This window comes from Canis lupus, chromosome 8 (genome assembly GCF_003254725.2).
Source record: "Canis lupus dingo isolate Sandy chromosome 8, ASM325472v2, whole genome shotgun sequence".
In the NCBI taxonomy this organism is placed as follows: domain Eukaryota; kingdom Metazoa; phylum Chordata; class Mammalia; order Carnivora; family Canidae; genus Canis; species Canis lupus.
In genome coordinates, this window is record NC_064250.1 from 26,317,981 (window position 1) to 26,343,881 (window position 25,901).

General features: G+C 40.0%; 2 protein-coding genes and 1 non-coding gene across 12 annotated transcripts in view; all 3 read right to left on the minus strand.

The window, feature by feature from the left end:
• Nucleotides 1–647: 647 nt before the first annotated feature.
• On the minus strand, nt 648–11,703 carry DNAAF2 (dynein axonemal assembly factor 2). Its single transcript, XM_025443264.3, has 3 exons — nt 6,132–11,703; nt 2,736–2,879; nt 648–1,487 (listed from the first exon to the last, which is right to left on the minus strand). Exons 1-3 carry the CDS (start codon nt 7,971–7,973, stop codon nt 987–989), a joined length of 2,487 nt encoding a protein of 828 aa, XP_025299049.3. The 5' UTR covers nt 7,974–11,703; the 3' UTR covers nt 648–986.
• Nucleotides 11,704–15,826: 4,123 nt separating this feature from the next.
• The window catches only part of POLE2 (DNA polymerase epsilon 2, accessory subunit), a 41,555-nt gene continuing 31,480 nt past the window's right edge, over nt 15,827–25,901 (minus strand). For 8 of the 10 annotated variants that reach the window (XM_025443271.3, XM_049113142.1, XM_025443268.3 and 5 more), the window contains 7 exons: nt 25,826–25,880; nt 25,007–25,066; nt 24,841–24,918; nt 23,066–23,174; nt 21,848–22,024; nt 19,693–19,760; nt 15,827–15,950 (listed from right to left, as the gene is read on the minus strand). In XM_025443271.3, the coding sequence (XP_025299056.1) occupies nt 15,932–15,950; nt 19,693–19,760; nt 21,848–22,024; nt 23,066–23,174; nt 24,841–24,918; nt 25,007–25,066; nt 25,826–25,880 (566 nt within the window). In that variant the 3' untranslated portion in view covers nt 15,827–15,931. The remainder of the gene's footprint in view (nt 15,951–19,692; nt 19,761–21,847; nt 22,025–23,065; nt 23,175–24,840; nt 24,919–25,006; nt 25,067–25,825; nt 25,881–25,901) is intronic. The other 2 variants (XM_025443269.3, XM_035720114.2) reach the window with 1 other exon arrangement.
• LOC112658218 (U1 spliceosomal RNA) lies at nt 19,003–19,168 on the minus strand. The gene has a single exon (XR_003135609.1). It is a non-coding gene; the product is annotated as a U1 spliceosomal RNA (small nuclear RNA).

A 25,901-nucleotide genomic window follows, 5' to 3' on the forward strand; every position in this document is an offset into this window, starting at 1 on the left:
TTCTCCTGGCCTCCAATAAAAATATTAACTTAGCCACTGTTAAGATATATTATCTGCTGCCCTTTCTTAGATATTACAAAAGAAACTGATGAAAACACTGGCTTTTTTGGTCCATTTTCATGTTCTAAAATTCATAAACGTAGGGGTGTCTGGCTGGCTCAGTCGGTGGAATGTGCAACTCTTACTCTCAGGGTTGTGGCTCAGTCGGTGGAATGTGCAACTCTTACTCTCAGGGTTGTAAGTTCGAGCCCCATGTTTGGATGTAGAGATTCCTTAAAAGCTTTTAAAAAATTCATAAATGTATTCTGTAAAACCAAGAAAGGTCTTAATACTGTAACTTCCAAAAACATCTTTCAAGAAGTTGAATTTTCAAAGGCATCACTATATAACTTATATTTTATTTGTGTGAGCGTGACACACATAATACAGTTGAAGCAAAAATACTAAATATTATTCATTGTATTTGTATTGTGATTGGATGGTTAGTATTTGTTAGTAAAGTTCTAAGAACCTATTTCAAGCATAAATATATCCTATTTAGTGAAACATAAATGCACAGTTTTGAGATTCTACCCCCTACACACACATACTGATTTCTAATTAATTGCATTCTTGAGAATTACTTTTTGTAACACACACAACTTAGCGAATATTTACTTTGAAACTTTATTAAAGTAATGGTAAACAAAAGAAGCCAAAAACAAACAAGCAAATATATACAAGTTGTATTAAAACTAAATGTTTAACTGTCCATTAGAAAAAATATACATCAGAGGAATCACAAAAATCCCTGTAATTAAGGAAACTTTGTATAAACTCTACATGCAAAAAAATAAGTATCTCCAGTTTCCCCATTAGAGTCAAAATTGCAAATTTTAATTTTATATTTTCTTGAATACTTCAAGATAGTAGTTAACAGAAAGATCATCTATTTTAAGTCTAAAAAATTTTTACTCGTAACTTTTAAGCTCTAAAATTATATAGAATTAATCCAAGTCATATAGCAAAGAATTATGAAAACTGAATGCACATTGAGTCACATGATCTTTAATAAACTGCACACTACCGTCCTGTGTATTGGTTTCTCTTATGTTACTGAGACCAGGTAAATTGTGCACTGTAGTTTTGTTTAGTAATGAAGATCGGTCATCTCCATTTAATTCCTTCTCTTCTGTTATTACTGGTTCTTTTAAATCATCTTTTTCCTCATTTGGGTAAACAAGACTTTTTTCTTTCATAAATTCAGGTTCCATTTTTGACTCAGGTTGCTGAGACTTTCCAAATACCATGTGAGAAACATCAAGAGATCCTTGTTGCAAGCATACAACCGAACCACAACTGTCTGTTTCTAGTACTTTATCTGCTATAGATGAATCAGAATCAGTTGTTGAGGTGGCAGGATGTTCTCTATTTTCAGTTAGATGACTTCCTTCATTGACTTTTTCATCCTTTTCATGAAGCTGCTCAGAGTTACTACATTCTTGCAACTATGTCAAGAGAAACAACAAATTAAGAATCTTTGAAAAAAATAGGAAATTAAATTGTAGTACTCCCTCGAAATAGGTTTGTTGTTTTTTTTTTTAAGTTGTGAGGTGCTTGAGTGGCTCAGTGGGTTAAGCATCTGCCTTCGGCTCAGGTCATGATCCCAGGGTCCTGGGATTGAGCCCCATGTTGGGCTCCTTCCACAGTGAGGAGCTTGTGTCTCCCTCTCCTTCTGCCCTACCCCCTGCTCATATATGCTCGCTCTCGCTCTCTGTCTCTCATAAATAAATAAATAAGTAAATAAGAAAAAAAAGGTGTTAGGGAACAATGCTTGCAGATCTGCAGATAGGCTTCCAGGCTTCCCCCTCAAAGTCCTCTTCCAGATGCTGCCAGTTCTTTTTTAACAGTACAGAGAGTGCAAACCTGGCACTAATTCTTGATTAATTCCTTTCAATGACTTCTTATCTCTTTCAGAATAAAATAATCCTGGCCTATAAACCCTTTAGTATTCATTCTTATAAAGACATTCTTGAATTTCTTAAATTTTCTTAAATTTCTGTAATTCTCCAGAGCCACTCTCCTCCCCAATTCATATATATAAGTCAATTGTGCTAGTTAGTAAATAATTTCTGTGTCCAATACTGAAGACTAAAAATAACCAAACTTAAGGTTCAACTAGAAAGAATGAGCAAACTGAATCACATAGCTCCTTCCCATGGTTTGAGAGTCAAAAAGCCTTGTCCCTAAAGTAGGACTCCAACTTCCCAAATGTTAGTTTCCCTGTTCCTCAGTGGAAAGTTATTTCCAGATTTAATGAGATATTTGAGAAAATGAACCACAAAATTTTAGCACATAATAAAATACATGCAAAAAAGGTCTTTACTCCTCTTGTCTTCCCAGCCATTCTGTACATTTTTTTCATTTTTAATATATTTTAAAAAGATTTTATTTACTTATTCATGAGAGAGACACAGAGAGAGTCAGAGACATAGGCAGAGGGAGAACCAGTCTCCCCGCAGGGAGTCTGATATGGGACTTGATCCCGGGATCCTAGGATCACGCCCTGAGGCAAAGACAGATGCTCAACCACTGAGCCACCCAGGTGTCCCCATTCTGAACATTTAATTTCACTGAGCCACCCAGGTGTCCCCATTCTGAACATTTAATTTAAAGTTATGATATAAAGAAATCAAAAATTTTCTGTCAGGCTTTAACCTTGTCCTAAATCACTACAAAGGCCACCAAATCCTTACCTTAGCATGAATATGAATCTTACTCTCAGTAACCTCAAGAACTTCAATTAATGGTGGGGTTACAGTCATTGGCTGATCAAGTGGAGGGCTCGGGACCTTTTCAAGAACCTCATCGACATTTTCTTCATTGACAAATAGCCTTTCCTAAAATAAAAAGAGACAAAATATTCTGCTTTATAGGTCATTCTTGACACAGTTGATCTAAAAACAGCTCATACAAGTTCATACTTCAGGATTATACTTTGAAAATATTTAATGTTATTCTGATGCTGTCTTGGCAGAAGAAAACTGTATTGTACAGAGCAGTAAGAATAGCAATAGTATATATATATATGAGCCTAAAAGAAAAAAGTCTTAGTTCCTTCTGTTAAGTCTTTGTTAACAATCTGAGATAATCGTACTTACAAATGGTATTTTCCTCTCCTTTTTTTCTCTTAATATTTTATTAGAAGAATAACATCACCTCTAGAGCTATAAATACAGTTGCAGATATAAAATGTAATTTAATTTTAGAATACTTCCTAATGAGATAGCTAATAAATATATACGACAGAATTCATTCAAATCTTGTGACCAGATTGCCTTTTAGTTCTTAGCCAGTTAAGAGCCAAATATACTATTTAAGAGATGTATATTCTATTTTTACACATTGAGATAATCCATTGTGACACTAGCATATAGCTATTTATAAGAATGAAGCAGATTTCAAGAGGATGACATGGAAAGATTTCCAAACTATAATTAGGAAACGCATAAATCACTTTCGCCAGATTCCCAAACACAAACCAACTTGTGCATATTCATGTCAAGTGAATATAGGTATATAGTTAGGATGTTGAAGGGATAACCATATTTAAAATTCATAAAATCAGTTTAATATTGCCCGAAATAAAAGTACTTCCATAAAAATAAATTACCAAATAGTTCATCATTTAGTCCAAATAGGAGGGCAAAATCAGAAAGAGACAAGTTTAAGGTTCTCTTACATTAAACAGTATTTAAACTTAAGAACACCTACTGTGAACGCTGGGTACAGAAAAATCTTAACATTTGGAGTAATTTCCTCGCTATTACTTTAAAGTCCAGAATAACTGTATTAGAGAAATATCCCCCAATTAAATCATTTCTAAGGTTCCTGCCTGTGGAAAAGACACATTAATTGCACAAAAATAACCAAATACTTTGGTTTTTAGTTAGCCCAAGGAAAAATGATGTTTATAATGGAAATGGTTATGATTAAAACAAAGTATTTGCATAAAGTTGCCTATCCTGATGACTGATTTTACTCTTAAAAGATTCTGAATTTAGTGGTCCTAAAGCTCTAGGAAAATTTCCAGTGAATATTTAGGACTTTATAAATCTATTTTGTTGTTGTTGTTGTTTTATAAATCTATTTTGTACTTGTTTATGTGTAAAGTAACAATTCTGACCTTGACAGTCACAAATCAGTCTCTTTAAAATTATTTTCATATAATGCATATAATCATTATATATGTCTATCCACCCATTACTCTTGTGATTTTTTTAAAATTTTACTTTAATATTTAGATCCTACCATGAAATATAAAGACAAATAACTGATTATTATGGTCCCATCAGCCTTACCAAATGTGATGATTAATGAAGTAATTATAAACCTATTTCAGGTATCAAAGATAGAAAACACATTTTCCCTAATCCCATTTTGGTCTAGTTTCTTTGGTAAAATAAGGTTAGTCTTCTAGAAAATCAAATTAAAATAATAGCCTTTAGGTATTCTTTCAACTGCTTATCCATAAAACTTTCTTCCCAGTTTTAAAGTTATTTTTACATTTATTAAAACAATTACAGGGGCACCTGGCTAGCTCAGTCCAAGGAACATGCAATTCGATCTCCCATAGTGAGTTTGAATCCCATGATGGGGAGAAGGGTAGAGATTACTCAAACTTTAGAAATAAATAGATAAATAAAACAATTCTAGAAAATGACTGCCCTTTCCTAAATTTCCCGCTTCTGATAATATAAACAGATAGTCAACTTCATATTCTCACAAAGTATCTTACTTCATTCACCCTGGCTATTTATTTTACCATTTGGGAGAGTTTCAAATTAATCACTTCTCACAGAATATACCCCTCATAAAGTGGAACTTATTATCAAGTATCTAAGAAAATCACAGGAAGGAGTGAAAATTTCTTGCAAGTTAAAGCCCAAGGCTAAAAACTTAATTCTCAACATATATATAATCTGTGCAACTAGTTTCATTTCTGGGAACTTAACCCTTGAATCTGTTAAAAGCTAAAAAAAAAAAAAAATTACATGTAACTCTGATACATATCTCAATGAAAACCACCAATTGTTAATTTATGAGTTTTAAAAAGTTTCTTAGAACTTAAAATTCACAAAGTTCTAAAAAAAATTATCAACAGTGGTGCCTGAGTGGCTCAGCAGGTTGAGGCACTGACTCTTGATTTCTGCTCATGTCCAGGTGTCTAGTCCTGGGGTGAGCTCAAGCTTAGGCTCCTGCTCAGCAGGGGACGTCTGCTTCTCTCTCTCTCCCTCTGCCCCCCTCCCTTTAAAAAAAATTTTTTTTAAGATTTTATTTATTTATTCATGAGAAACAGAGAGAGAGAGAGAGAGAGGCAGAGACACAGGCAGAGGGAGAAGCAGGCTCCATGCACCGGGAGCCCGATGTGGGACTGGATCCCGGGACTGGATCCCGGGACTCCAGGATCACGCCCTGCGCCAAAGGCTGGCGTTAAACCGCTAAGCCACCCAGGGATCCCCTGCACCACCACCCCCTTTGCATCAATCAATCAATCAATCAATTCTTTTGAAAAAGTCAACAGTACTGGAGTACTGAATCTGAAATTCAAGAACTCCAATAACCTAAAAATTATAGTAGCAACTAAAATAGAACACACTATTCATGCAAATTATGTCCTAAGTAAACTAGGTAATGCTCAGCCCTAAGTTCTGGAGTACCTGCCCACAGAGATGTGGCTGATCTTGATGTTAACGTTAACAAGTATGTATACAGTTGATCTTTCAACAACAGAGGGTTTAGGGGAACCGACCCCCACAGTTGAAAAATCCACCTACAACTTCTGACTCCTCCAAAGCTTAACGACTAATAGCCTACTGCTGACTGGATGCCTTACCTATAACAGTCCATTAACGCATATTTTGTACGCTGTATTATATACTGTATTCTTATGTGTAGAGAAAAAATGTTTTTAAGAAAATCATGAGAAAATACACTTATAGTATTGTCCTGTATTTATCAAAAAGTTCTGCTTATTTAGTGGATCCAGGCAGTTCCAACCTGTGTTGTTCCAGGGTCGATTGTAAGAGCAAATTTTAAAAGGGGGGTGGAATCTTTAAACATAGTTTAAAGAGTCTAGAAAGAACTGTTACCTCCAAAGAATCCTTGTTTAAACCGTAATACCACTCTCTCCAAGGTCCACGGCACTCTGGAGATTTGGCCAGTTCTATCACCGCATTGTTTGGAGAAATACTAGCCACAGGTTCTCTGGTACTCAATTTGTTCTCCGGAGCGAATTGCAAAAAGAAGGAATAATAAACTAAGTCCTGGGTGGAGAAGCATAATTTGTACCGGCAGGGGCTCACATCCCCTTGAAGACTTTGCGGCTGGATCCGAGGCACTTGAATTAGCAGGGTCAGGAATTCTTCATCCTGATTACACTGCAAAGGAGGACACAGAGGTTCCCTGCCGCGGGTCCCAGGCCCACCCATGGCTCGATCCGAGGGCTCCCGGGCCGCGGCCTCCCCGATCGCGCGCGTCTCGGCCCTGAGAGCTCCAGGCGCGCTGCCCCTTCCTGCGGAAGACCCCCTGTCACGGTTCCCGGGCGCAGCCCGAGGGGAGCCTCCTCCACCGTGCCCGGGGGCGTCTCCTGCTACGGAAGGCGGCTCCTCCTCGATGCCCGCGGTCCGCCCCGCTCGCGCGTCCAAGTCCCGCTCCTCGGGCTCGGAGGCAGGCCCCTCCGCAGCGGCGCCCGCGGCCCCCGCAGGCCTGCAGTCGCCGCCGCAGCCGCCGCAGCCGCCGGCACCAGCCCCCCCGCCCCCCGCCCCCGCCGGGCCCACCGCCCCCTCGCGAGCGGAAGCGCACGCCGAGCCGTCAGTTCCGGCCGCGCAGACGGCCTCTTCCGGCGCTGCGGCGGGCTCCGGGCGAGCGGCGGGGAGCGCCACGGGGAGCGTGACCACCAGCTGTCGCCGGGCCTTGTGGAACTGCGCCCTGCCGCGGCTGTCGTCCACCGGGTACGGGAGCGACAGCCGCAGCCGGTAGTCCGGCTTCCTGGAGTCGAGGCACAGCCGCTTTCCCGTCACCTCGAGCGCCGCCTGCTCGGCCGAGCGCAGCAGCGGCAGCTCGATGGTGACCACCAGCTCCCGGGGCACCGGGCTGGGGGCCGAGTCCCGGCAGCAGCGGTAATCCTGGAGGTCCACGTGGTGGCGCTGCACCACGCTGTAGCGAGGCTCCGTGGGGGCGGGGGGCAGGACCGCCTCCGGCGGGGAGGGCGCCCGGGGCCGGGGGACCTCTGAGCTCCCGGCCACCGCCGGGCTCCGGTAGGGGTAGGGGAAATCGGGGGGAGGGCTCTCCGGCTCCCCCTCGGGCCGGGCCGGGACGCCCCCGGGGAGGGGCGTGCGCAGCACGGCGGCCTCCGGAGTCCCCTTGTACTTGATCTTGAGGGTCTTGGCATTCCTGCGGTCCAGCTTCACCCCGAACTGCTTCTCGACGGCGTCCAGGGCCGTGGCGTCCAGCATCTGGCGGAAGCGCTCGTGGCGCCGGGCCAGCGCGAGCGCACTGGGGTGGAAGACGACGTCGTAGACCATGTAGCGGGTGCCTCGGCCCCCCGCGTACTCGCGGCCGGGAGCCAGGCTGTAGGGCAGGGACCACTGGCTGCCGGCCGCCGCGCCGCCGGGGCCCGGGCGGCCGCTGGGCGCGCCCACCAGCGCGTTGCTACACACGTTCACGAAGCAGCGCCTGGCGCCGTCGAGGCTAGTGCGCAGGACGTGACCCGGCTGCGGGTGCACGAACCGAACGTCCACTCCGCGTTCACGCTCCAGCGCGGTGATCTCCGCCTCGTAGCGCCGCCGGTTCTCCGGGTCCGTGAGCTCCTCGGCGTACTCGGTGAACATTCGCCGGAACTCCGGGTCCTGGAAGGCCGAGGTGAGCCGCCGGACCTCCTCTCCGCTCAGGTCCAAGTCCTCCAGCGGCGACGAGGCTGCCGCCTTGGCCATGCCGCGCCCGGGCCGGGGGGAGAGCGACCCGAGACCAGCTGGATGGGACGCGTCGTGGAGGCGCTGCTCTGCGGAGAGCGGGGCGGCCGAGTTCCGTAACCGCCGGCGAGAGCAGCGAGCTTAGGGCACGCGTGGGCGTTGCCATAGTGACACCGCCAGCAGCAGGGAGGAGGGGCGGGAATTGGAGAGGGATGGTGAAGGGCCACAACAGCCGAGTTTCCTCAAGTCAACCAACTACTCTACTCACCGCGTTCTTAGACACCTGTGCCACGGGGCAATTACTTTTGCAGAATCACTGTCGTAATAACTGTAATTTCCAGCATTTATGAACGTTATTCACCAGCTGGAACTCAAGTTTAAGCTTGCCTACGCTTTTTACTTTACCAGACCAACATTTCAGTTTTCTGGCCATTTCACCAATTTGTCCTATAACAACTCACATTTGGGGCAAGGGATATGGGCAGGCTATTCATAAGTAACCAATGATTAATAAACATACAAGGCATTTTTTAAAGTTTATTCTTTTTAGTAATCTCCACATCAAACCTGGGGCTGGAACTCAGGACCCCTGAGATCAAGAGTTGCATGTCTCTGACTGAGCCAACCAGGCACCCTGAGACTTTAATAATAAAAATGCAAATGTAAGATCCGACATATTACCTATCTGAATGGTAAAGGCTGTTTTTACAATTACTGTATTTCCTTGGTGGTAGTATATCCTTCCTAGAGAATAGTTTGCTATTCTTTAGAAGCTACATGCTTCTTTCATCTAGCAATTCCAAGTCTAAGACTGTGCTCAAGGCAACATTTCCCATGATTCTAAAGGCTTGGGAAAAATCCAAGAATTCAGTAATGGGACTGGGTGAGCAGATTTTGATACAGCCACACAGTGGGATTTTATGCATTCAGAAGTGATGTTCTAGAATAATATTTATTGACTAAGGTAGTTATTAATTGGTAGTTGTTAAATACAGTGATTGTTTTTCTGTTCTTTGTTGAAACTTTCATCAGCATTGCACACCGTTGATGTTGGCATTACCTCAGTGACAAGACACTTTCCAGGTTTCTCTCCTACTTCTTCAGACACTAGACACTATATAGTCTGTTTTGCAGGTGTCTGCCTCTGTTCCACTTCTAAGTGGAACTGCCTCAAGGCTGGGACCCTATCTCTTCTCCATGTACAGTCTCTCCTTCACAAATATATTTATACTCACAAATACCAGACCTATATATCAAGTTCTAAATTCCAGGCTGGTATCTCCAGTTGCCCATTTGAGGTCTCCATTTCAATGATTGAATGTTTATGTCCTTCAGGTTTGAAGTGACCAAAACTCTAACTCCTTTCCCAACCTCTGCCCTCCTCTTATGATCTCTTGGCTGAATTCAAAACAGTTGACTGCCCCCTCTTTGAAACATACTGTACTCTTGGTTTAAAGAACTCCATCCATGCTCTCCCATTTTCCTCCTTTCCTTGTTCCTCTCCTGCCAGTTCTCTAAATGTAGGAGTCACCAAAAGTTTGTTCATCAGCCCTCCTAATTGTATTTCTTCCCAGATGATCCTATTCAGGCTCACAGCTTGAAATGCCATCTAAGTTCAGATTCATTCTTCCATCAGATACTGCACATTTGCTGCATCTACTACCTATATAGGTAAGCCACTATTTTAGGCACTGGAACAAAACAAAATCATTGTGTTCCAAGGATGTAAAGCAGCTGGTGCTCTCGAATGCTGGAAGTGTCTATTGGATGGATCACTTTAGAAAACTTCTGTTGACTTTAGTGTGTATCTCATAACTAAGAAATTCTACTCCTAGATACATAGCCAGTAGAAACATATACCCCAGGCATCTGAATGGCTCAGTGGTTGAGTGCCTGCCTTTGGCTCAGGTCATCCTGGGGTCCTGGGATAGAGTCCCACATCAGGCTTCCTTCAGCGAGCCTGCTTCTGCCTCTGCCTGTGTCTCTGCCTCTCTCTAGGTCTCTCATGAATAAATAAACAAAATACTTTTTTTAATAAAACCAAAACACATATCCTTGTCAAAAGGCATATGCTAGCATTTGCATATTTACAGTAGCACTATTTGTAATAAACTGTAGAAACTACCCAAATTTTCATCAACAGTAGGATGGACAAATAAAATGTATACATCCACAAAATGGACATGAATGAAGTGTGGACAAATGTTACTAACAAGGTTGTATGAAAGAAACCAGATGCAAAATAATACACCTGTATGGTTCCATTATACAATACGCAAAGCTTGTCAAAGTAAATCTGCTAGAAATCAGGTTAGTGATTATCCTTTTGAGGGGGAGTGTGCTATTGTGATTGGAGGGCAGCAGGAGCAAGCTTCTGGGGTGAGGGTAATATTCTGATTCTTAATCTTGGTATTGCTAATAGGATGTGCAGTTTGTGAAACTTCATTGAGCTGTATACACTGATGATAGGGGACTTGTATGAATGTATCTTATAATTCAGTATAAAAGTCTTTGAATGTACTTGTAAAAAAAAATCCTTGCCTTCATGGATCTCATGTGGGATGAGCCTAGTGACTCCAAAATTTTATCTCCGGTGTCACACCTAACCTCTGAGCTCTAGGCTCATGCCATTGCCTACTAGATACCTCCACCTGGATGTGTGAGGTATCTAGTAGGCAAAGTACTTCAAATAGAAATTTTTTTTTAAGATTTTATTTTTAAGTAATCTCTACATCCAGCGTGGATCTGACTCTAAACCCAGAGATCAAGAGTTGCAGGCTCTATTGACTGAGCCAGCCAGGCACCCCTCCAAATAGAAATCTTGATTTTTTTTTTCCCCTTTCAAACCTGTTATTTCCCCAGCCTCAGTAAATACTACAGTCCACCCAGCTGCTTAAGCCTAAAACCTGTGTGTCATCCTTGATTCCTCTTTCCCCCACCCTGCACCACTATTCAGTTACCACGGCTTGTGGTCTCTTGTTACACACCCCAAATACATCCCCAGCTTCCATTTCTGGTCTGGGCCCCTGAATTGTCTCCATCGCAGACTTCTGTAGTAGTTTCTGGATTCGTCTCTTCAGCTCTTCCCTTCTTACAAGCTCTTCTCCACACAGTAACCTTAGTGATCTTGAAAACCAGATCTGCTGAATGCCTTTCAGTAGCCCCACATCCCAATTTCTTAGTTGTGCCTATAAGGCCATCATTGATCCCTAGCCCTGTCCATACTCACCCCCTGGATCATTACACCTTAGCCTCCATGACAACTTCCATTGCTCCTGGGGAGCCTGTGCACAAGCCCTTGAATCTCAAGAACCTAAATGTCACTTTAGTGGCTCTCTGTGACATCTCTCTCCCATTTCCAAATCCCCATCTAAATTTGCCCATTGTTTTTATTTTCATCATGGTTCACATTTGCTGTTTGAAGGTACACAAATGACCTTGCCTTTCTTATTTACCACTGGATTCCTCCCTACCTGGAACATGTTAGGTCCTCATATATTTAATGAATGAATATAATACAGTAAATAAAATAAGTTCAGTATGTATAGTATGATTCCAAATTCTTTTTTTTTTTAACCCAAGATACTTTTTTAGGAAAAAATGTATTTGTAGAGAAAAATCTGGAAGGATACATACCAAAATAGTAACATTATCTCTGGTGGTGGAACTGCAGGTCGTTAAAACTTTTATGATTACTTGTATCTCTTAATTTTTCTAAACTATGAACTTGTTTATTAATAAAAAATTTAAAAATAACCTGTCAGGTCTCAAAGATTTATATCTGAAGTGGCTTTGAGGCATAAAGATGACTTCTAGGTCTTTAAAACATGTGACAGATGCATAGAATTGCATCCTTCTCTATTAATCCTGATGGTCAGTGAACATAACCAGTGATTGGTTTCAGCATAAGTTACCTTTGTAACCACAAAGTTTCATCCTAAAGGCATTTCCAAATATAAACACATCATAGTACACATATGACAACAGACTACACCTGGCTGTTTAGAAATGAGAATGACCTTCAGAGTTCCTGAACCCCATGAAATTATGTGTGTCCGTGTGCTCCTATATGTGGATTTTTCTGATTAGAGGTCCCTCCCTTAAGCTTTCATTAGATCTTCTAAGAAAGGTTCATCCCCCATGACCCACTCCCCACCACCCCACTGCCAAATTTTACTTTTGTGACAGTCCCTTTCCCAAAAGAAGCTACTTGATAAGACAGTATGGCATTGTGGAAAAGCCCTGGTGCTCAAAACACATCTCTTGACTAAAATATAGGAAAGGCTATCCTTATTAAATATGAATGCCTTTTGGGTGAGAAGGATGTGAATATTCAGGCCCATAGTTCTTTATCTTATTTTTCAACAAATACTGCAACTGGGATTTTTTTTTAAAAGCTTTTATTTATTTATTCATAAGAGATAGAGAGGCAGAGACACAGGCAGAGGGAGAAGCAGGCTCCACACAAGGAGCTCGATGTGGGACTCGATCCCAATCCTGGGATCACACCGAGGCGAAGGCAGACACTCAACTGCTGAGCCACCCAGGCATCCCCTCCCCCCACCTTTTTAAAAGTAAACGCTACCCCCAACATGGGGACTCCGACTCAGGACGCCTAGATCAAGACTCTCATGCTCTTCAACTGAGCCAGCCAGGTGCCCCACAACTGGGATCTTTTTAAATGCCAGCAAGAAGACTTCCCTTTGGGAAGTAGAGGTCCAAAGTGGATGGCCTAACAGCTACTGAAGTGAGACAGCTCTGATAGAACATGCCAACCTCTGACTGGCACAGAACAGAAACAACAGTATCCTGAAGCGATACTTAACACTGGAATTTTCTGTCTGCTATGACCTATTAATTTTAACCCACTGATGAGTTCAACCGTCAGTTTCAAACAGAGGTCTAGGGATCCCCAGGTGGTTTAGCACCTGCCTTTGGCCCAGGGCGTGGTCCTGGAGTCCCGGGATCGAGTCCCGCGTCAGGCTCCCTGCATGGAGCCTGCTTCTCCCTCTGCTTCTCTATTTCTCTATGAATAAATATTTAAAAATAATAGATAGATAGATAGATAGATAGATAGATAGATAGATAGATAGATAGAACAGAGCTCTAGATGATCTTGTATAGCTTCCGTAACGTGGTACAAGAATTACTGTTCAGTAAGGAAATGGAGAGGAGACCATATGATATGGAGCCAGCTTGGCTCTGACCTATACCAGCTGTGTGACCTTGGCAACTTATTTAACCTCCCTGTACCTGTTTTCTTCATGTACAAATTAAAGGTAATGGTGACCCAGTGGGGATTAAATTGCACAGTGAATAATCAACACTTAGCACAGTGCCTAGCATGGTAAACGTTAACGGTACATTAAAGCATTAGAGCAGGGCAGCCCAGGTGGCACAGCGGTTTAGCGCCACCTGCAGCCCAGGGCGTGATCCTGGAGACCCAGGATCGAGTCCCACGTCAGGCTTCCTGCATGGTGCCTGCTTCTCCCTCTGCCTGTGTCTCTGCCTCTCTCTCTGTGTGTGTCTCTATGAATGAATGAATAAAGCATTAGAGCAGTGGTTTACAACCTCAGTCCAAACCTGACCCTCTGTTTTATTCAGAAGACGGGTCTAAAAATGAAGCCCCAAGTATCAAGAACAATAAAAGTGGAGCCTTACTGGTTGCATATCAAGGGTGGCCTACACAGAAAACACATGATTGTGCACAGGGTCAGTATAGAAACATTCTGAGGTTCCTGGGGTGGCTAAGTGGTTGAACGTCTGCCTTTGGCTCAGGTCATGATCCTGGGGTCCCCAGACTGAGTCTCACATGGGCTCCCTGCAGGGAGCCTGCTTCTCCCTCTGCCTAAGTCTCTGCCTCTCTCTCTGTGTCTCTCTCATGAATAAATTTAAATTTAAAAAAAAAGAATCGAAACATTCCATTTTAATCTTACCTGTCTGCTCTGAGCATTCCCTACCATTAGAAGAGGACATAGAACATTACACAACAGATTTTGGTGAATGATTGGGACTCAACTCCTCTTACTTAATAGGTATATTTTATAGAACGAAAGATTGAGTTCCTGTGCTTATAAGGCAGAGAAAGCAATTTTCGTGGGCACAGTCCAGACTGTAATCATGTCTTCATTAGTACAGATTGTGATTTAAATCATCACTAAATGAAAAGTTAGGATGCTTTACCTCAAATTCAGATTTCTCCAAAATGGTCACCTAGGCTGGGCTTCCCACATGACTGACTGCAACTGGCTGAAGCAGAACAGCAGGCCCGTGGGTACACCTGTGTTCCAGTCTGCCCTTTTGTGCACCTGTGTGTTCCAGTCTGCACTTCCTGTGGTTTCCCCATATGAGACCAAGTATTGGTTTTCTCACAGTAGAGAAATCTGACCCACGCCTGTCTCCTTGTGTGATCCACCTGGACCCTGTTGTAAGGTGCACCTTCATGACAGTGCCTCATACTCATATTTCTGGCAGTGAGGTCAGCCATGCTACAGCTGATTAAGCACCAAGTCAAGGAACATACCACCTCCCTGATTTTCCCCAAAACAGAAGTGCAGGATACCCTCCCAGTGCTGCTCCTCTGCTGCCCCATCTTTCAGACTTCTGCTTTTCATTTCCGGACGATGCAGATTCCCACTCGGTTCTAGTTCCTGTCTTAGTCTAACACTTATTGCCTGGTCCTGGGAACTTACCTGCTTGTAGTTGACTGCCTCGCTTCATTTTCACTTCACCTTGCTAAGTCTTAAATGCACCCTGTCTTTCTAGCCACTAAATACAAAAAGATCTAAAAAAAGCTCATCTTGAGAAACAAATCATTGAGGGGAACACTTTGTATCAATTTCCATTTATAACTCCTACCCATCATCTTTCATATTTAGCTCTGGTTCTCATAACTGGGCCAACAACCTTGAAATGTTTATTTCACTACCACTTTCTAGGCCCAGATTGTAAATTTTCCAAGCAACATAGCTTTTGAACTTATGCCTTGATTTCATCTTTAACTGTTTCTAGGCTATTCTTGAAATTAAAGCTCAGTCTTGCTCTTGCAACATCAGAACTAATGTTCTCCCCAAATTTTCCATCTTCAAACCGCTTCTCAAATTACCACTTCACCCTTAACTAATTCACTTATCACTACATTCAGATTAAATTCCATTGAGAAATCTTCCCTTCAATATGTCATTTTTATTTCTTATCAGTCTCTCTTCCCCCAAAAAGCTAATTTCCTTTCAAAGATATGTCTTCCAATCCAGGCTCTTTGTAATAATAAGATTACTCCTATATTTGAAACATTCTTTGTACCCCTAACAACTTCTGTCTGTCATTCAGTTTCATTTCTAGGCTATTACTACAATGCTGTAAACTAAAAGACAAGGGGATGGTATTAAGTAATCACATCCAAATAGCAAAACATGGTGCTTCAAAATAAACTGTGTCTACTAAATGTAAAATCAATGGGGACTCTGTGTTCTTAAATCTCCAGTCCCAAAAGATAATTATGAAATGATTATCTTAGTAATATCCTGACACAAAGGTTTTCACTATCACTAGAATAAATTCTGTGACTTGAAATTTAAACAGTTTGAAAATTGCTGAATTAGGATTCTTATGGTGATAAAAATCTAAGTCAGACTAAAATAAGGATTCAGAAAATCTTAAATACTTGTATTTTTCTTAAAATGAATATTAACATATGGCTAATCTAGAAATAATGAAACTTCAGTTTTTAAACATAAATGTATAATCAGAAATAGACCTTCATGCATACTTTCTATTAAGACAATGCAGAAAATATTTTTGCTGTAAAACTTTGTAGTGTACCATGTTTATTATAACTTAATACCAAAATTTCATAAAATACAGATTTAAGAGCATTCTAGAGTTTATCATACTTTTATTGGAACTTCTCAAAATCACATAAATATAAAATTAATTAGAAGCTGATGAATTTTCTTTCTTCAGATACTCTAATAAGAATCTCAAAAACCTTGAAGTTTGCTGAAAATAAAAATTCATAAAATTAAATCTATTAGAAACCTAAGTTATTGTACATTTCTAAGTACTTAGTTTTAGTTAATTTTAAAAATAGGTCATTGCATGCATATTGTTCCAAATTCAAAAGGGGACAGTGTGAAAAATAAACCAGTCTCACACTCTATTTCTGTTCCTGGAAGCAATTATTTTTCCTTATAAAGACAATCTAATCATCTATAAGCACGTACTGGGGGGGGGGCGCGGCGGTATATGATTTAAAAACACATACGTAAGTGGTAGAATACAATGAACACTATTCTATATCTTTTTTCAATTAATAATAAATATATTTATAATTTTTAAAACTAATCCTTTCCTTTATGGCTTTGAAATTTAAATATACTCGAAAAGTTCTGAGTAAGTACACACATTTAAATGGGTACCCACTTATTTTTTTAAAAAGATTTATTTATTTTAGAGTATGGGAAGACAGAGGGAGCGGGCAAGTCCCAAGAGATGCCACCCAGAGCCGCCCCCCCACTCCCCCACCCCCCCCGCCGTAGGGCTCAATCTCATAACCATGAGATCGTGACCTGAGCCCAAACCAAGAGTCAGATGCTCAGCCAACTGTGCAACCCAGGCACCCCTAAATAGGTACCCATTTAAACTGTTTGTTTTGCTATTATACAAACTACAATAAAAATACCTGTAGCTTTTATGCATAAGCCCAAGTTACTTGTAGGATAAATTCCTATAAGTGGAATTGCTGGCATATCCAGTCTAGGTCTTAAGAAATCCTGTCAAGTTGCCCACCATAAAGGTTTTTACCACATTTTATTCTGACCAACTATGTGTGAAAATGGGTATTTCTCCACTACATCACCAATACTGTGTTTTAAAATAAACAACTCTATGAGAGTCCCTGCTGAAACAGGGCTAGGCTTATCCACTATGTTTTTGTGATTAACACTACAATGTGATTTCACAAATAGTCTACCACAAGATTTCTTCTTTGGAGAAATTACACAGCAGTAGGACCAAACAATTCTAATAAATCTTGAAATTGTTTCCTATTCTCTCATAAAGAAACTTAAACTTACATCAATCTGTTTGATCAAGCACTAAAAGATTCCTTCAATTATCACTACTAAATTATAGTTTGGAAATCATGTGAAGGCTTTTCAGCATCTGAGTCTATACAAGATAAAGGAATTTATCTTTTAATTTCAGCTATTCTTATAATTCCAGGTATTTCAACTCCATGAATGGTGAGCATCAACTCAGGTCAAGGGCTATACTAGAAGCTTTTAAGGAAGATGGGTACACACATGACTTCTAATATAATAATGTTGGGAACGATCATAAAATTCTGTAAAAAGTGCTTAGAACACAAACAATTGTGTATAGGAATCAGGCAATATTACCCGAAATGTAACTGAAGTGTCTTGTGTATCATAATTAATAAATCAGTTAATATCCTATTGTGGTTTACTTATTTATATCCCAGCTCATTTTATTTTATTTTTATTTTTTAAAGATTTTGTTTTTACATTTGACAGAGTAAGAGAACACAAGCAGGGGAAGCTGCAGAGGGAGTGGTAGAAGCAGGCTCCCTGCTGAGCAGGGAGCCCAATGCAGAGCTCAATCCCAAGACCCTGGGATCACGACCAGAGCTGAAGACAGATACTCAACCTACAGAGCCACCCAGGCACCCCGTATCCCAGCTCATTTTTTTAAAAGAATATAAAATGATTTGCAGAGACAGATGTAATGAAGATAAAAGTGAGGAAATTCAAGTAATGGGAAAATATAGTTCAGAAAATAAAGATGAAGCCAGGGTAATTCCTCTGCAGCTATAGAAGTGGGAGGCACATTTAGTTGTGCTTCCTAGCAGCTAGAGCAAAGGGAGTTTATTAGAGGATTCACAGTCTCCCTGAAGATAAAGAGTTGCTTGGGATAGATACAGAATCCTCTTGTCCTGAGACCTGCTAAAAGTTCCCAGTATTGGTTTTCCTAGCAGAGTAAGTTTCATATCAAATTGCAGTTCAGTAAGTCATTCTAAAGGTGGTTAAAATATGTTCCAGGCAGACAGCCCTCAGTAATCCTGGGGTCACAAAATCAAACACCCTCAGGGGCATCCAGGTGACAACAGGGAACTGTGAAACGAGATGAGTGCTTGCTCTTACCTAAGGGCCAAATCAATTTTGGTTTTATAGGATTCAGTGCGGGCTAGGTATAGTCCAACACTTTTGGGGCTTATAGAAAGGACTAGAATATCCGCAACCTTAATGAGGTTCTGGTCTGGTTATATTTATTCCAAAAACTAAGCAGTAAGTATAGAGTATAGTAAGAATCAAATATATGTCAAATGAGTGAATCCAAGATGAAAATTTACCATATCATAAAGTAAATGGACTTAAAATACTCCATGAGTATTGAGCAGCAAAAACAATGCGTAATTGTTTCTTCAAGAACTATCTATGGGCGCCTGGGTGACTCAGGCAGTTAAGTGTTCATGATCTCAGGGTTCTGGGATTGAGCTCCGAGTCCCGCTCCAGGCTCAGCCAGCAATCTGCCTGAGGGTTCTCCCTCTCCTTCCCTCTGCCCCTCCCACTGCATAAAGGTGTGCTTTCTCTCTTCTCTTTTAAATGAATCTTAAAAAAAAAAAAAAATATATATATATATCTCAAAGAAACTGTTATTCATGGTTTCAGGGTTAGGAAGCAAATGTATTTTTCCTTCTCAATTTTATACTTTAAGCATTATTTGAAATTTTCGTCATGTACTTGCATTCATTTTTATTTGAAGGAGTATGTTAATTACCAAAAAATAAAGACCACTGGGCTGTGTGTTCAAGATTAATTCTCTGACAAGAACCTGGAAGGCATTTATTTGGCCACTTGTTCTTATCTGAAGGTGGGAGCTTTTTCAAAATATAATTAAGAAATCATATGTTAGGATGCCTGAATCCAAGAGAAAGAGTGTCAATAATGCATATTCCTGGGCCCTACAACTAACTAGAGAGTCATCTGATATGTCTGGAATGAGATCCTGGAATTTAATATTACCCCCACCCCAGGGGAGAGCACAAACACAGACCCTCACTACCATAAATTATGCAGCTAGATTTCCCACATTTGGGGGAATCGCAGGGATCAGCATGTATGGAGTGCAATGGATAAGCCTTGCTCTGGGAAAACCCACTTTCATGACCATGGTATCTCCCCTGCCAGGGTAAGTGAGAAACTTAACATTTTTAACTAGTATCCTAGAGAATTCTGATGAGGGTGGTCTATAGATCACCCTTTGAAAACTGCTAATCCCCAGGTAATTATTCTTTTTTCCCAAGATAACACCCCAACCCCCCCCATCATCAGTACACTAACACCCTGCCCTGCCTGCACACACTTCTTTGCTACCAATTTAAGGCAGACTGCCTATCTTTTGAGAATTAAATACATGGAAGGTGGGGCTGACCTCTCAGAATAACAATGTTATCAGGAGTCAGCCTATAAAAGAACTAGCCCACTTCCATGGCTGGCCTGAGATAACCCTCAGAAAACACTTCTTAATCTTTTTTATCACAAATGTGCCATCAAATACATACAATTCTATATCCCACAGCATGACCAGAAGTTCAGCCTAGATCATTTCCAATGGACCACTACTGATATTTTTAAAAACCTCAACAAACCTACAGGGCACCTAATTTTCAGCCATACAACGCCAAAAGACAGGTCCTTGCTGTTTCTGGGGGTACACTTACCTATCTTCTACTGTCTTGTTGGATGGATAAAAAACTTTGAATGAAAATCCACTTCTTGGAAAAGAGCCCTTTGGGGAAAAAAATACCTGTAAGTGAATACTCAACTTTTATTTTTAAAATTCCTATTTTTAAGATCAAATCCCTTGGTCATGACTTAAAAATAAATGTATAAGGTGTGACTATAATGAGACGGATTTTTTTTTCCTCATCTTTATAGAGAGAAAGTGTTACTATTAAGTGTCTCCACTTGAAGCAAAAGTCTTTCAAAGTTGACTAGACAGTCACACTAACAGATCTAACTGGAAATGCTTAAGAGTAGCTCTACTCAGTGTACGAATAAACAGTACTGTGCAATGCTACATATGCACGTAAGACACTTGAATATCATGTTCAAGAAAGATTTCCTTCCTGTCTCTCCAGTGAAAAGCTATGTTGATGGCCCTCTGAGGTGCCCCCAAAGCAACTGAGCAGTAGCCATGCAGTGGTCGGTCTACTACTAAACTCTAGGGCAGAGACGGTCTTTTCCTTTCAGTCTCTGTATCCCTGGCACTAATTCAATGTCTGGCCCATTGCAGGCATTCATCAGTGTAAGTAACAAGATGAGATGAAGAGGGGTGCCTGGGTGGCTCAGTCAGTTGGGCATCAGACTCTTGATTTTGGACTGGGCAGTGATCTCATGGGGGATTGGACCCTACATCAAGCTTCGTGCTCAGTGGGGAATCTGCTTGAAGATTCTCTCCCTCTGCCTCTTCCCCTCATCATGTTCTCTCTCTTCCTCTCTTTCAAATAAATAAATCTTAAAAAAAAAAAAAAAATGAAGGGATGAAACAATGTGAAAAGCAAGTTTTGGGCTTGCCCAAAAGGTGGTGCTTTACTAGCCCACAAAAAAGTAGAAAAATTCAGAAATAAGATGTTATCAAAAAAAGCATTAACTGTGAAACGCCCAAAGAGTTAAGTTTAAATAAAGAGGGTGCCTGGGTGACTCAGGCAGTTGAGCGCCTCATGCCTCATGCCTGGGCACTCATGCCTGGGTGACTCAGCAGTTGAGCGCCTGCCTTTGGCTCAGGGCGTGATCCTGGAGTCCCCAGATGGAGTCCCACATCCCTGCTTCTCTCTCTGCCTATGTCTCTGCCTCTCATGAGTAAATAAATAAAATCTTTTTAAAAAAATTTTAAATAAAGAAATGGCCTTATTATGAAAGAATATTGGAAAGTGAATAAAGATTCTAAAGAAATCAGGCCACACATTTCAAACCGTGAAACCAAATCCAGTGACTGTGCTCATTCTCTGAGCAGTTCTCAACCACAGAAAATTTTGTCCCCCAGGGGACATTCAGCAAATATCCTAAGACATTTTTGATTGTTACAACTGGGGGCTGCTACTGGAATCTAGTGGGTAGCCAAAGATGCTGCAAAACACCCTACAATGCACAGGATAGTGCACCATGACAAAAAATTATTTGGTTAAAAATGTCAATAATTCCACTGTTTAAAAACCCTGTCTTAGAGGAAGTTGAACAAAATAAATGAGTATCTGAGGAAAGCAGTAACCAGTAGTAAGTCATGATGTTTCTAGAAATGACCTAGATGAAACAAAAACAGTATTAAGGTCTAAAATACACAAGAATCAAGGAAGCATAGATTAAAAATCACTAATGAAGATATTTTGTTTCACATCAACAGTGCTTATGCAGTAATATTTCCTAAACTTGAAAAGGCAATCATACTTCTGTTTAAGAAATTGTGTCTTGGTAAGAATTTCCACATTCATTGGGTTTAGATTTCTAGAACTTGTATGAATTTCCAAAACTCAAAATCATTCCACAAAGGACATTAATATATTTAAAGAGAATGAAATAGAAATTCTGAAAGCAATTCCCAGAAAGGAATCCCAAGGCAGTTACTTTAAAGGGGAAAATACTTATTTGGATTTATGAGCTTTGGTGTATTTTTTTTTTTAAGTCACATTACTTTACAGTCACATGCTATCTTGAAAGTTGAAGAACTGTGTGTACCAAATTGATTCAATGTTTTATCAAATAGTATATTTTTATACAACAGTAATTTTACTAAATACATATATATATTAAATTTAAAGAAATAACACTCTAATCTTGACAAACTATGACTATATAATATATAAACTATATTCTTACAGGGTTTATGCAGAGGCATTCTGTATTGGTCAGAGTGAAAGGATCGTATTTGTCTGCGATGACAAGGAGATCAGGCACCGGGTACACTCTCAAAGCATAGTCATACGCCCAGTATACCGGGCTGACATAAAGGGGTAGAGGAGTCAGGTGTCCTTGGGATAAGATAGTCTTTACAAACTACAAAAGAATGATAGAAAACAACCTTCAGTTTATTTGTAAAAATTAAAATTGCTAACAAATCATTTAAATGAAATATCAAGTGCCAAAAGGATTCAGAAAATTTAAGAAACAATTAGGAGGACTTTGAATCACAGAGCTTTGGGAAACACTGATATGAAATGAAATAAGGGGCGCCTGGATGCCTCAGTTGGTCAAGTGTCTGCCTTCGGCTCAGGACATGATCTCAGGGTCTTGGGATCAAGCCCCTCGTCAGGCTCCCTGTCTGCTGCTGCTTCTCCCTCTACCCTCCCCACTGCTCACTCTCTTTCTCTCAAATAAATAAATACAATCTATAAAAAAAAAAAAAAAAGCAATAAAATGAACCATCCTGTACTTTAAGGAAAATCTGTAAGTTTTCATTTAGTATCATGTATCATAAAGCTACTCCCCTAAATGGTCATATTGGAACAATTGTACTTACAGCTGTATAATAAACTCAGTTACTAATTCTGTTCACCTAAAAATAATTCCATAGCTTGAGTAATGCCAAAAATAGATATGTAGCCTACATAAACTTTAAATATTAAAAATACTAAAAATGCTCTGTATGATCTACTTCCACATTTCCCAAGGTGGTACATGAATGTACATATAGCCAGGGATTGATAGGTTTATATCAGGGAACCTTGAAGCTACAAGATAAAGACTACACATCCTCCTAATGTGGACATATCATATAAAATAATGAATGTTAGGAACATAAATATTTTTTAAAATAAATATATATTTTGAAGTATAATATAAGATTTATGAGTTTTAAAAGCAAAATAGGAAGCTTCAAAGAAATTTCCTGTTCATTCTAGGTTTTCCCCTGCCCAATAGGGGATACTTCAGTGAGAAAGTTGAGAAACACTCAGTAACAAAAATTAACTTACTGACAAAAATATGTTCAAGTTATTTTGAACCATAAATATAAAAGGGCAAATTATCAAGTGGCTTAAAACATTTTTATATAATGCAACACTTAAGATAGTTTAATGAGGAAGACTCTTAACTTACATGATTAGGAATATCCAAATTGCTACTAGGAAAGCGGACACAGTTTCTGCACATTTTATTCACTAAGTCCTCACGAAAGACAATAATTTCTTGTGTGCAATACTGAATTCTGAAATGAAAACAGTAGCTGAATTTGACTTCCTCAGGAAAAAAATATGAGATAGTTTAAAAGGTTAAAATGTTTTACAATACAAAGCCATTCCCACTTCCCATTGTTTACCACAACAAAAATGCAGCTAGAGTCTATCCACTAATCCATTCATTTGACAGTAATTTATTGAGTTCCCCATATGTGTCTGGCACTGTTCTACGGATGAATGAACTAAACAAAAACACCCCACTCCTCATGCAGTTCATATTCTAAGGATAGGGTAGGGCAGTCAGAGAAAGTAAACAATAAACACAATAACTATGTAAGCAGACTGAGAGATGATTAAGTGTATGGGGAAAAGAAAAACAGGCTATTAGGAATCATTTGTGAGAAGAGAAGGGCCAGAAGCTAGAATATTAAATAGAGTAATCAAAACAGGTAGAGCTGATAATGGAGTCTGCCTTGAGCACAGACTTGAAGGAGGTAAGAGAGTTAGTCAAGCAGATATGCAGAGGAAGAACACCATGCAGGCAGAGAGCACAGGTACTGCAGAGGCCCCAAGATGGAGCATGTCTGGCATGTTAGAGGAACAGAAAAGAGACTGCAGTGACTGGAATGAATGAGAAAGAAAGATCAGACAGGGAATAGGAGGCTAGATCGTCCAGGGCCCTGACTACCACTGTAAGGCTGTGGGCTGTTACTGAATGGCACAAAGGGGATCTCATCTTTCAGAATCAGTAAGAAGGATGTGATATGCCTTTGTGTCAAAGGATTGCTCTGACACATCATTAAGACCAGACTACAGGGCAGCTCGGGTGGCTCAGCGGTTTAGCGCTGCCTTCAGCCCAAGGCCTGATCCTGGAGACCTAGAATCGAGTCCCACGTTGGGCTCCCTGTCTGGAGCCTGCTTCTCCCTCTGCCTGTGTCCCTGCCTCTCTCTCTCTCTCTCTCTCTCTGTGTCTCTCATGAATAAATAAATAAAATCTTAAAAAAAAAAAAAAAAAAGACCAGACTACAGAAGGAGGGCAGGGGTAGAAGCTTGAGACCATCTAGGAGGCTGTTACAGTAATCCCGACAAGAGAAGATGGTAGAGGGTCACAGAGGAGAGATTGTGAAAGGCAGCCAGATTCTGCATAAATTTTGAAGCCTTCCTTCAAATTTTTGAAGGACTTCCTGAAAAACAACATGTGAGAAAAACCCAAAAGTTTTTGATCTAAGTGACTGGAAGGATAAAGGTGGCATGAACTCTGACAAGGAAAGGTACAGAACAGGTTGGGAGCTGACAGGCAATACACAGATGGTACTGAAAGCCTTGGGAGTGGATAGGTCACCAAGGAGTGAATATGGGCACAAAAGAGAGGAGAACCAAGGACTAGTGTACAGCCTATGATGACAGTGAGCAGCACATGCAGTAAATGCATCATCTTTTCACTTTTCCATTGCAACTTTTCTTAAAGGATGTGTAATGATTCTCAATTTTTAAATCTCCACCTGGTTTTCAGCTTCTCAATTCATTATTAGTGAATTAAATAGTGTTAAAATATTTCTAAAGTTTTAAGAAACCTAAAATAGAAATTTTCTCTTTATATTTATCTCACAATCATCAAAGTTCAGATACAGTTTCAGAATCAAGTTAATTTTGAAATAAAAGGGAAAAAAGTGTAATACAAAATGGTAATATTACCTGCAAGGATTAGTAGTAAAAACTGAAAATGGTACTCTTTGTCTGAATTCATTAGTGATGCTTTCAGCAATTGGTGGCCTAAAAAAAACAATTTATGTAGTACAGAATATATTTTATAATCATATAAAATTTTTTTTACTGTTAGAAAAATCTAAACAAAATTTACCTTGGTAAGATGGAACCAAATCCAGGATCCTCTGGTCCAGGTATAAATACAAAACGACTACTGTAGCAAAATTTAACATAATTCATTAAAAAAAAAATTATTGCAACACTATCCAATAGATTAAAAGCAAGTTACTGCCTTTAGTGAATTTTAAATATTGTTTTAAATTTTGTGCATTTTAATAAATTAATTACTACAAATCTCCAGATTAATATAGTCCAACAGCCCTTTCTACAGTGATGGAAATGTCTGTATCTGCACTGTTCAATTACTGGGTGCTTGAACTAGTGTGAGTGAATTTTAAATTATATTTAACTTTAAACAATTTAACTTTAAATTTAAAGAGACACATATGGCCAGTGAGTATCATGTTGCAAAGTGCAGCTCTAGATACTTAAGAGTAATGTCACCAAAAATTCAAAATATAGTTGAAAGTATTGCTCTTCCTTTTAATATTTTCACCATGAATCTCTAGTACAGTGTAACATACATTATCATGATGTGAGGATAATTTTATCTCTTAGCATACTAATTTTCTCAAAATTTTTTCCATTTATTTATTAATAATCATGGATAATAAACTTACAACTTATTTTTTATTTAAAAAAAACTGTTAAAAATACAGCAGTAGTTGGGGCACCTCAGTGGCTCAGTCAGTTAAGCGTCTGCCTTTGGCTCAGGTCATGATCCCAGGGTCCTGGGATGGAGCCCTCCTGCTTCTCCCTCTCCCTGCCATTCCCCCTTCTTATGCTCTTTCTCTCTGTTAAATAAATAAATAAAATATTTAAAAAATATATATATAGCAATAGAAATCATTACCTTTGGTGGATATTTGGATATTCACATATTATGTCTGCCAAAGTTTTTAAGGAATCTAAAATTTTAAAAAGATACA

Bases quoted from the DNA above. Each gene is read 5' to 3' on its own strand.
- DNAAF2 (XM_025443264.3), bottom strand. From the start codon at position 7,973: ATGGCCAAGGCGGCAGCCTCGTCGCCGCTGGAGGACTTGGACCTGAGC. The intron at 2,880-6,131 runs GTAACAGTTCTT...TTTTTATTTTAG, and splicing joins TAAACAAGGATTCTTTGGAG to GAAAGGCTATTTGTCAATGA. The intron at 1,488-2,735 runs GTAAGGATTTGG...CTCTTGACATAG, and splicing joins AGATTCATATTCATGCTAAG to TTGCAAGAATGTAGTAACTC.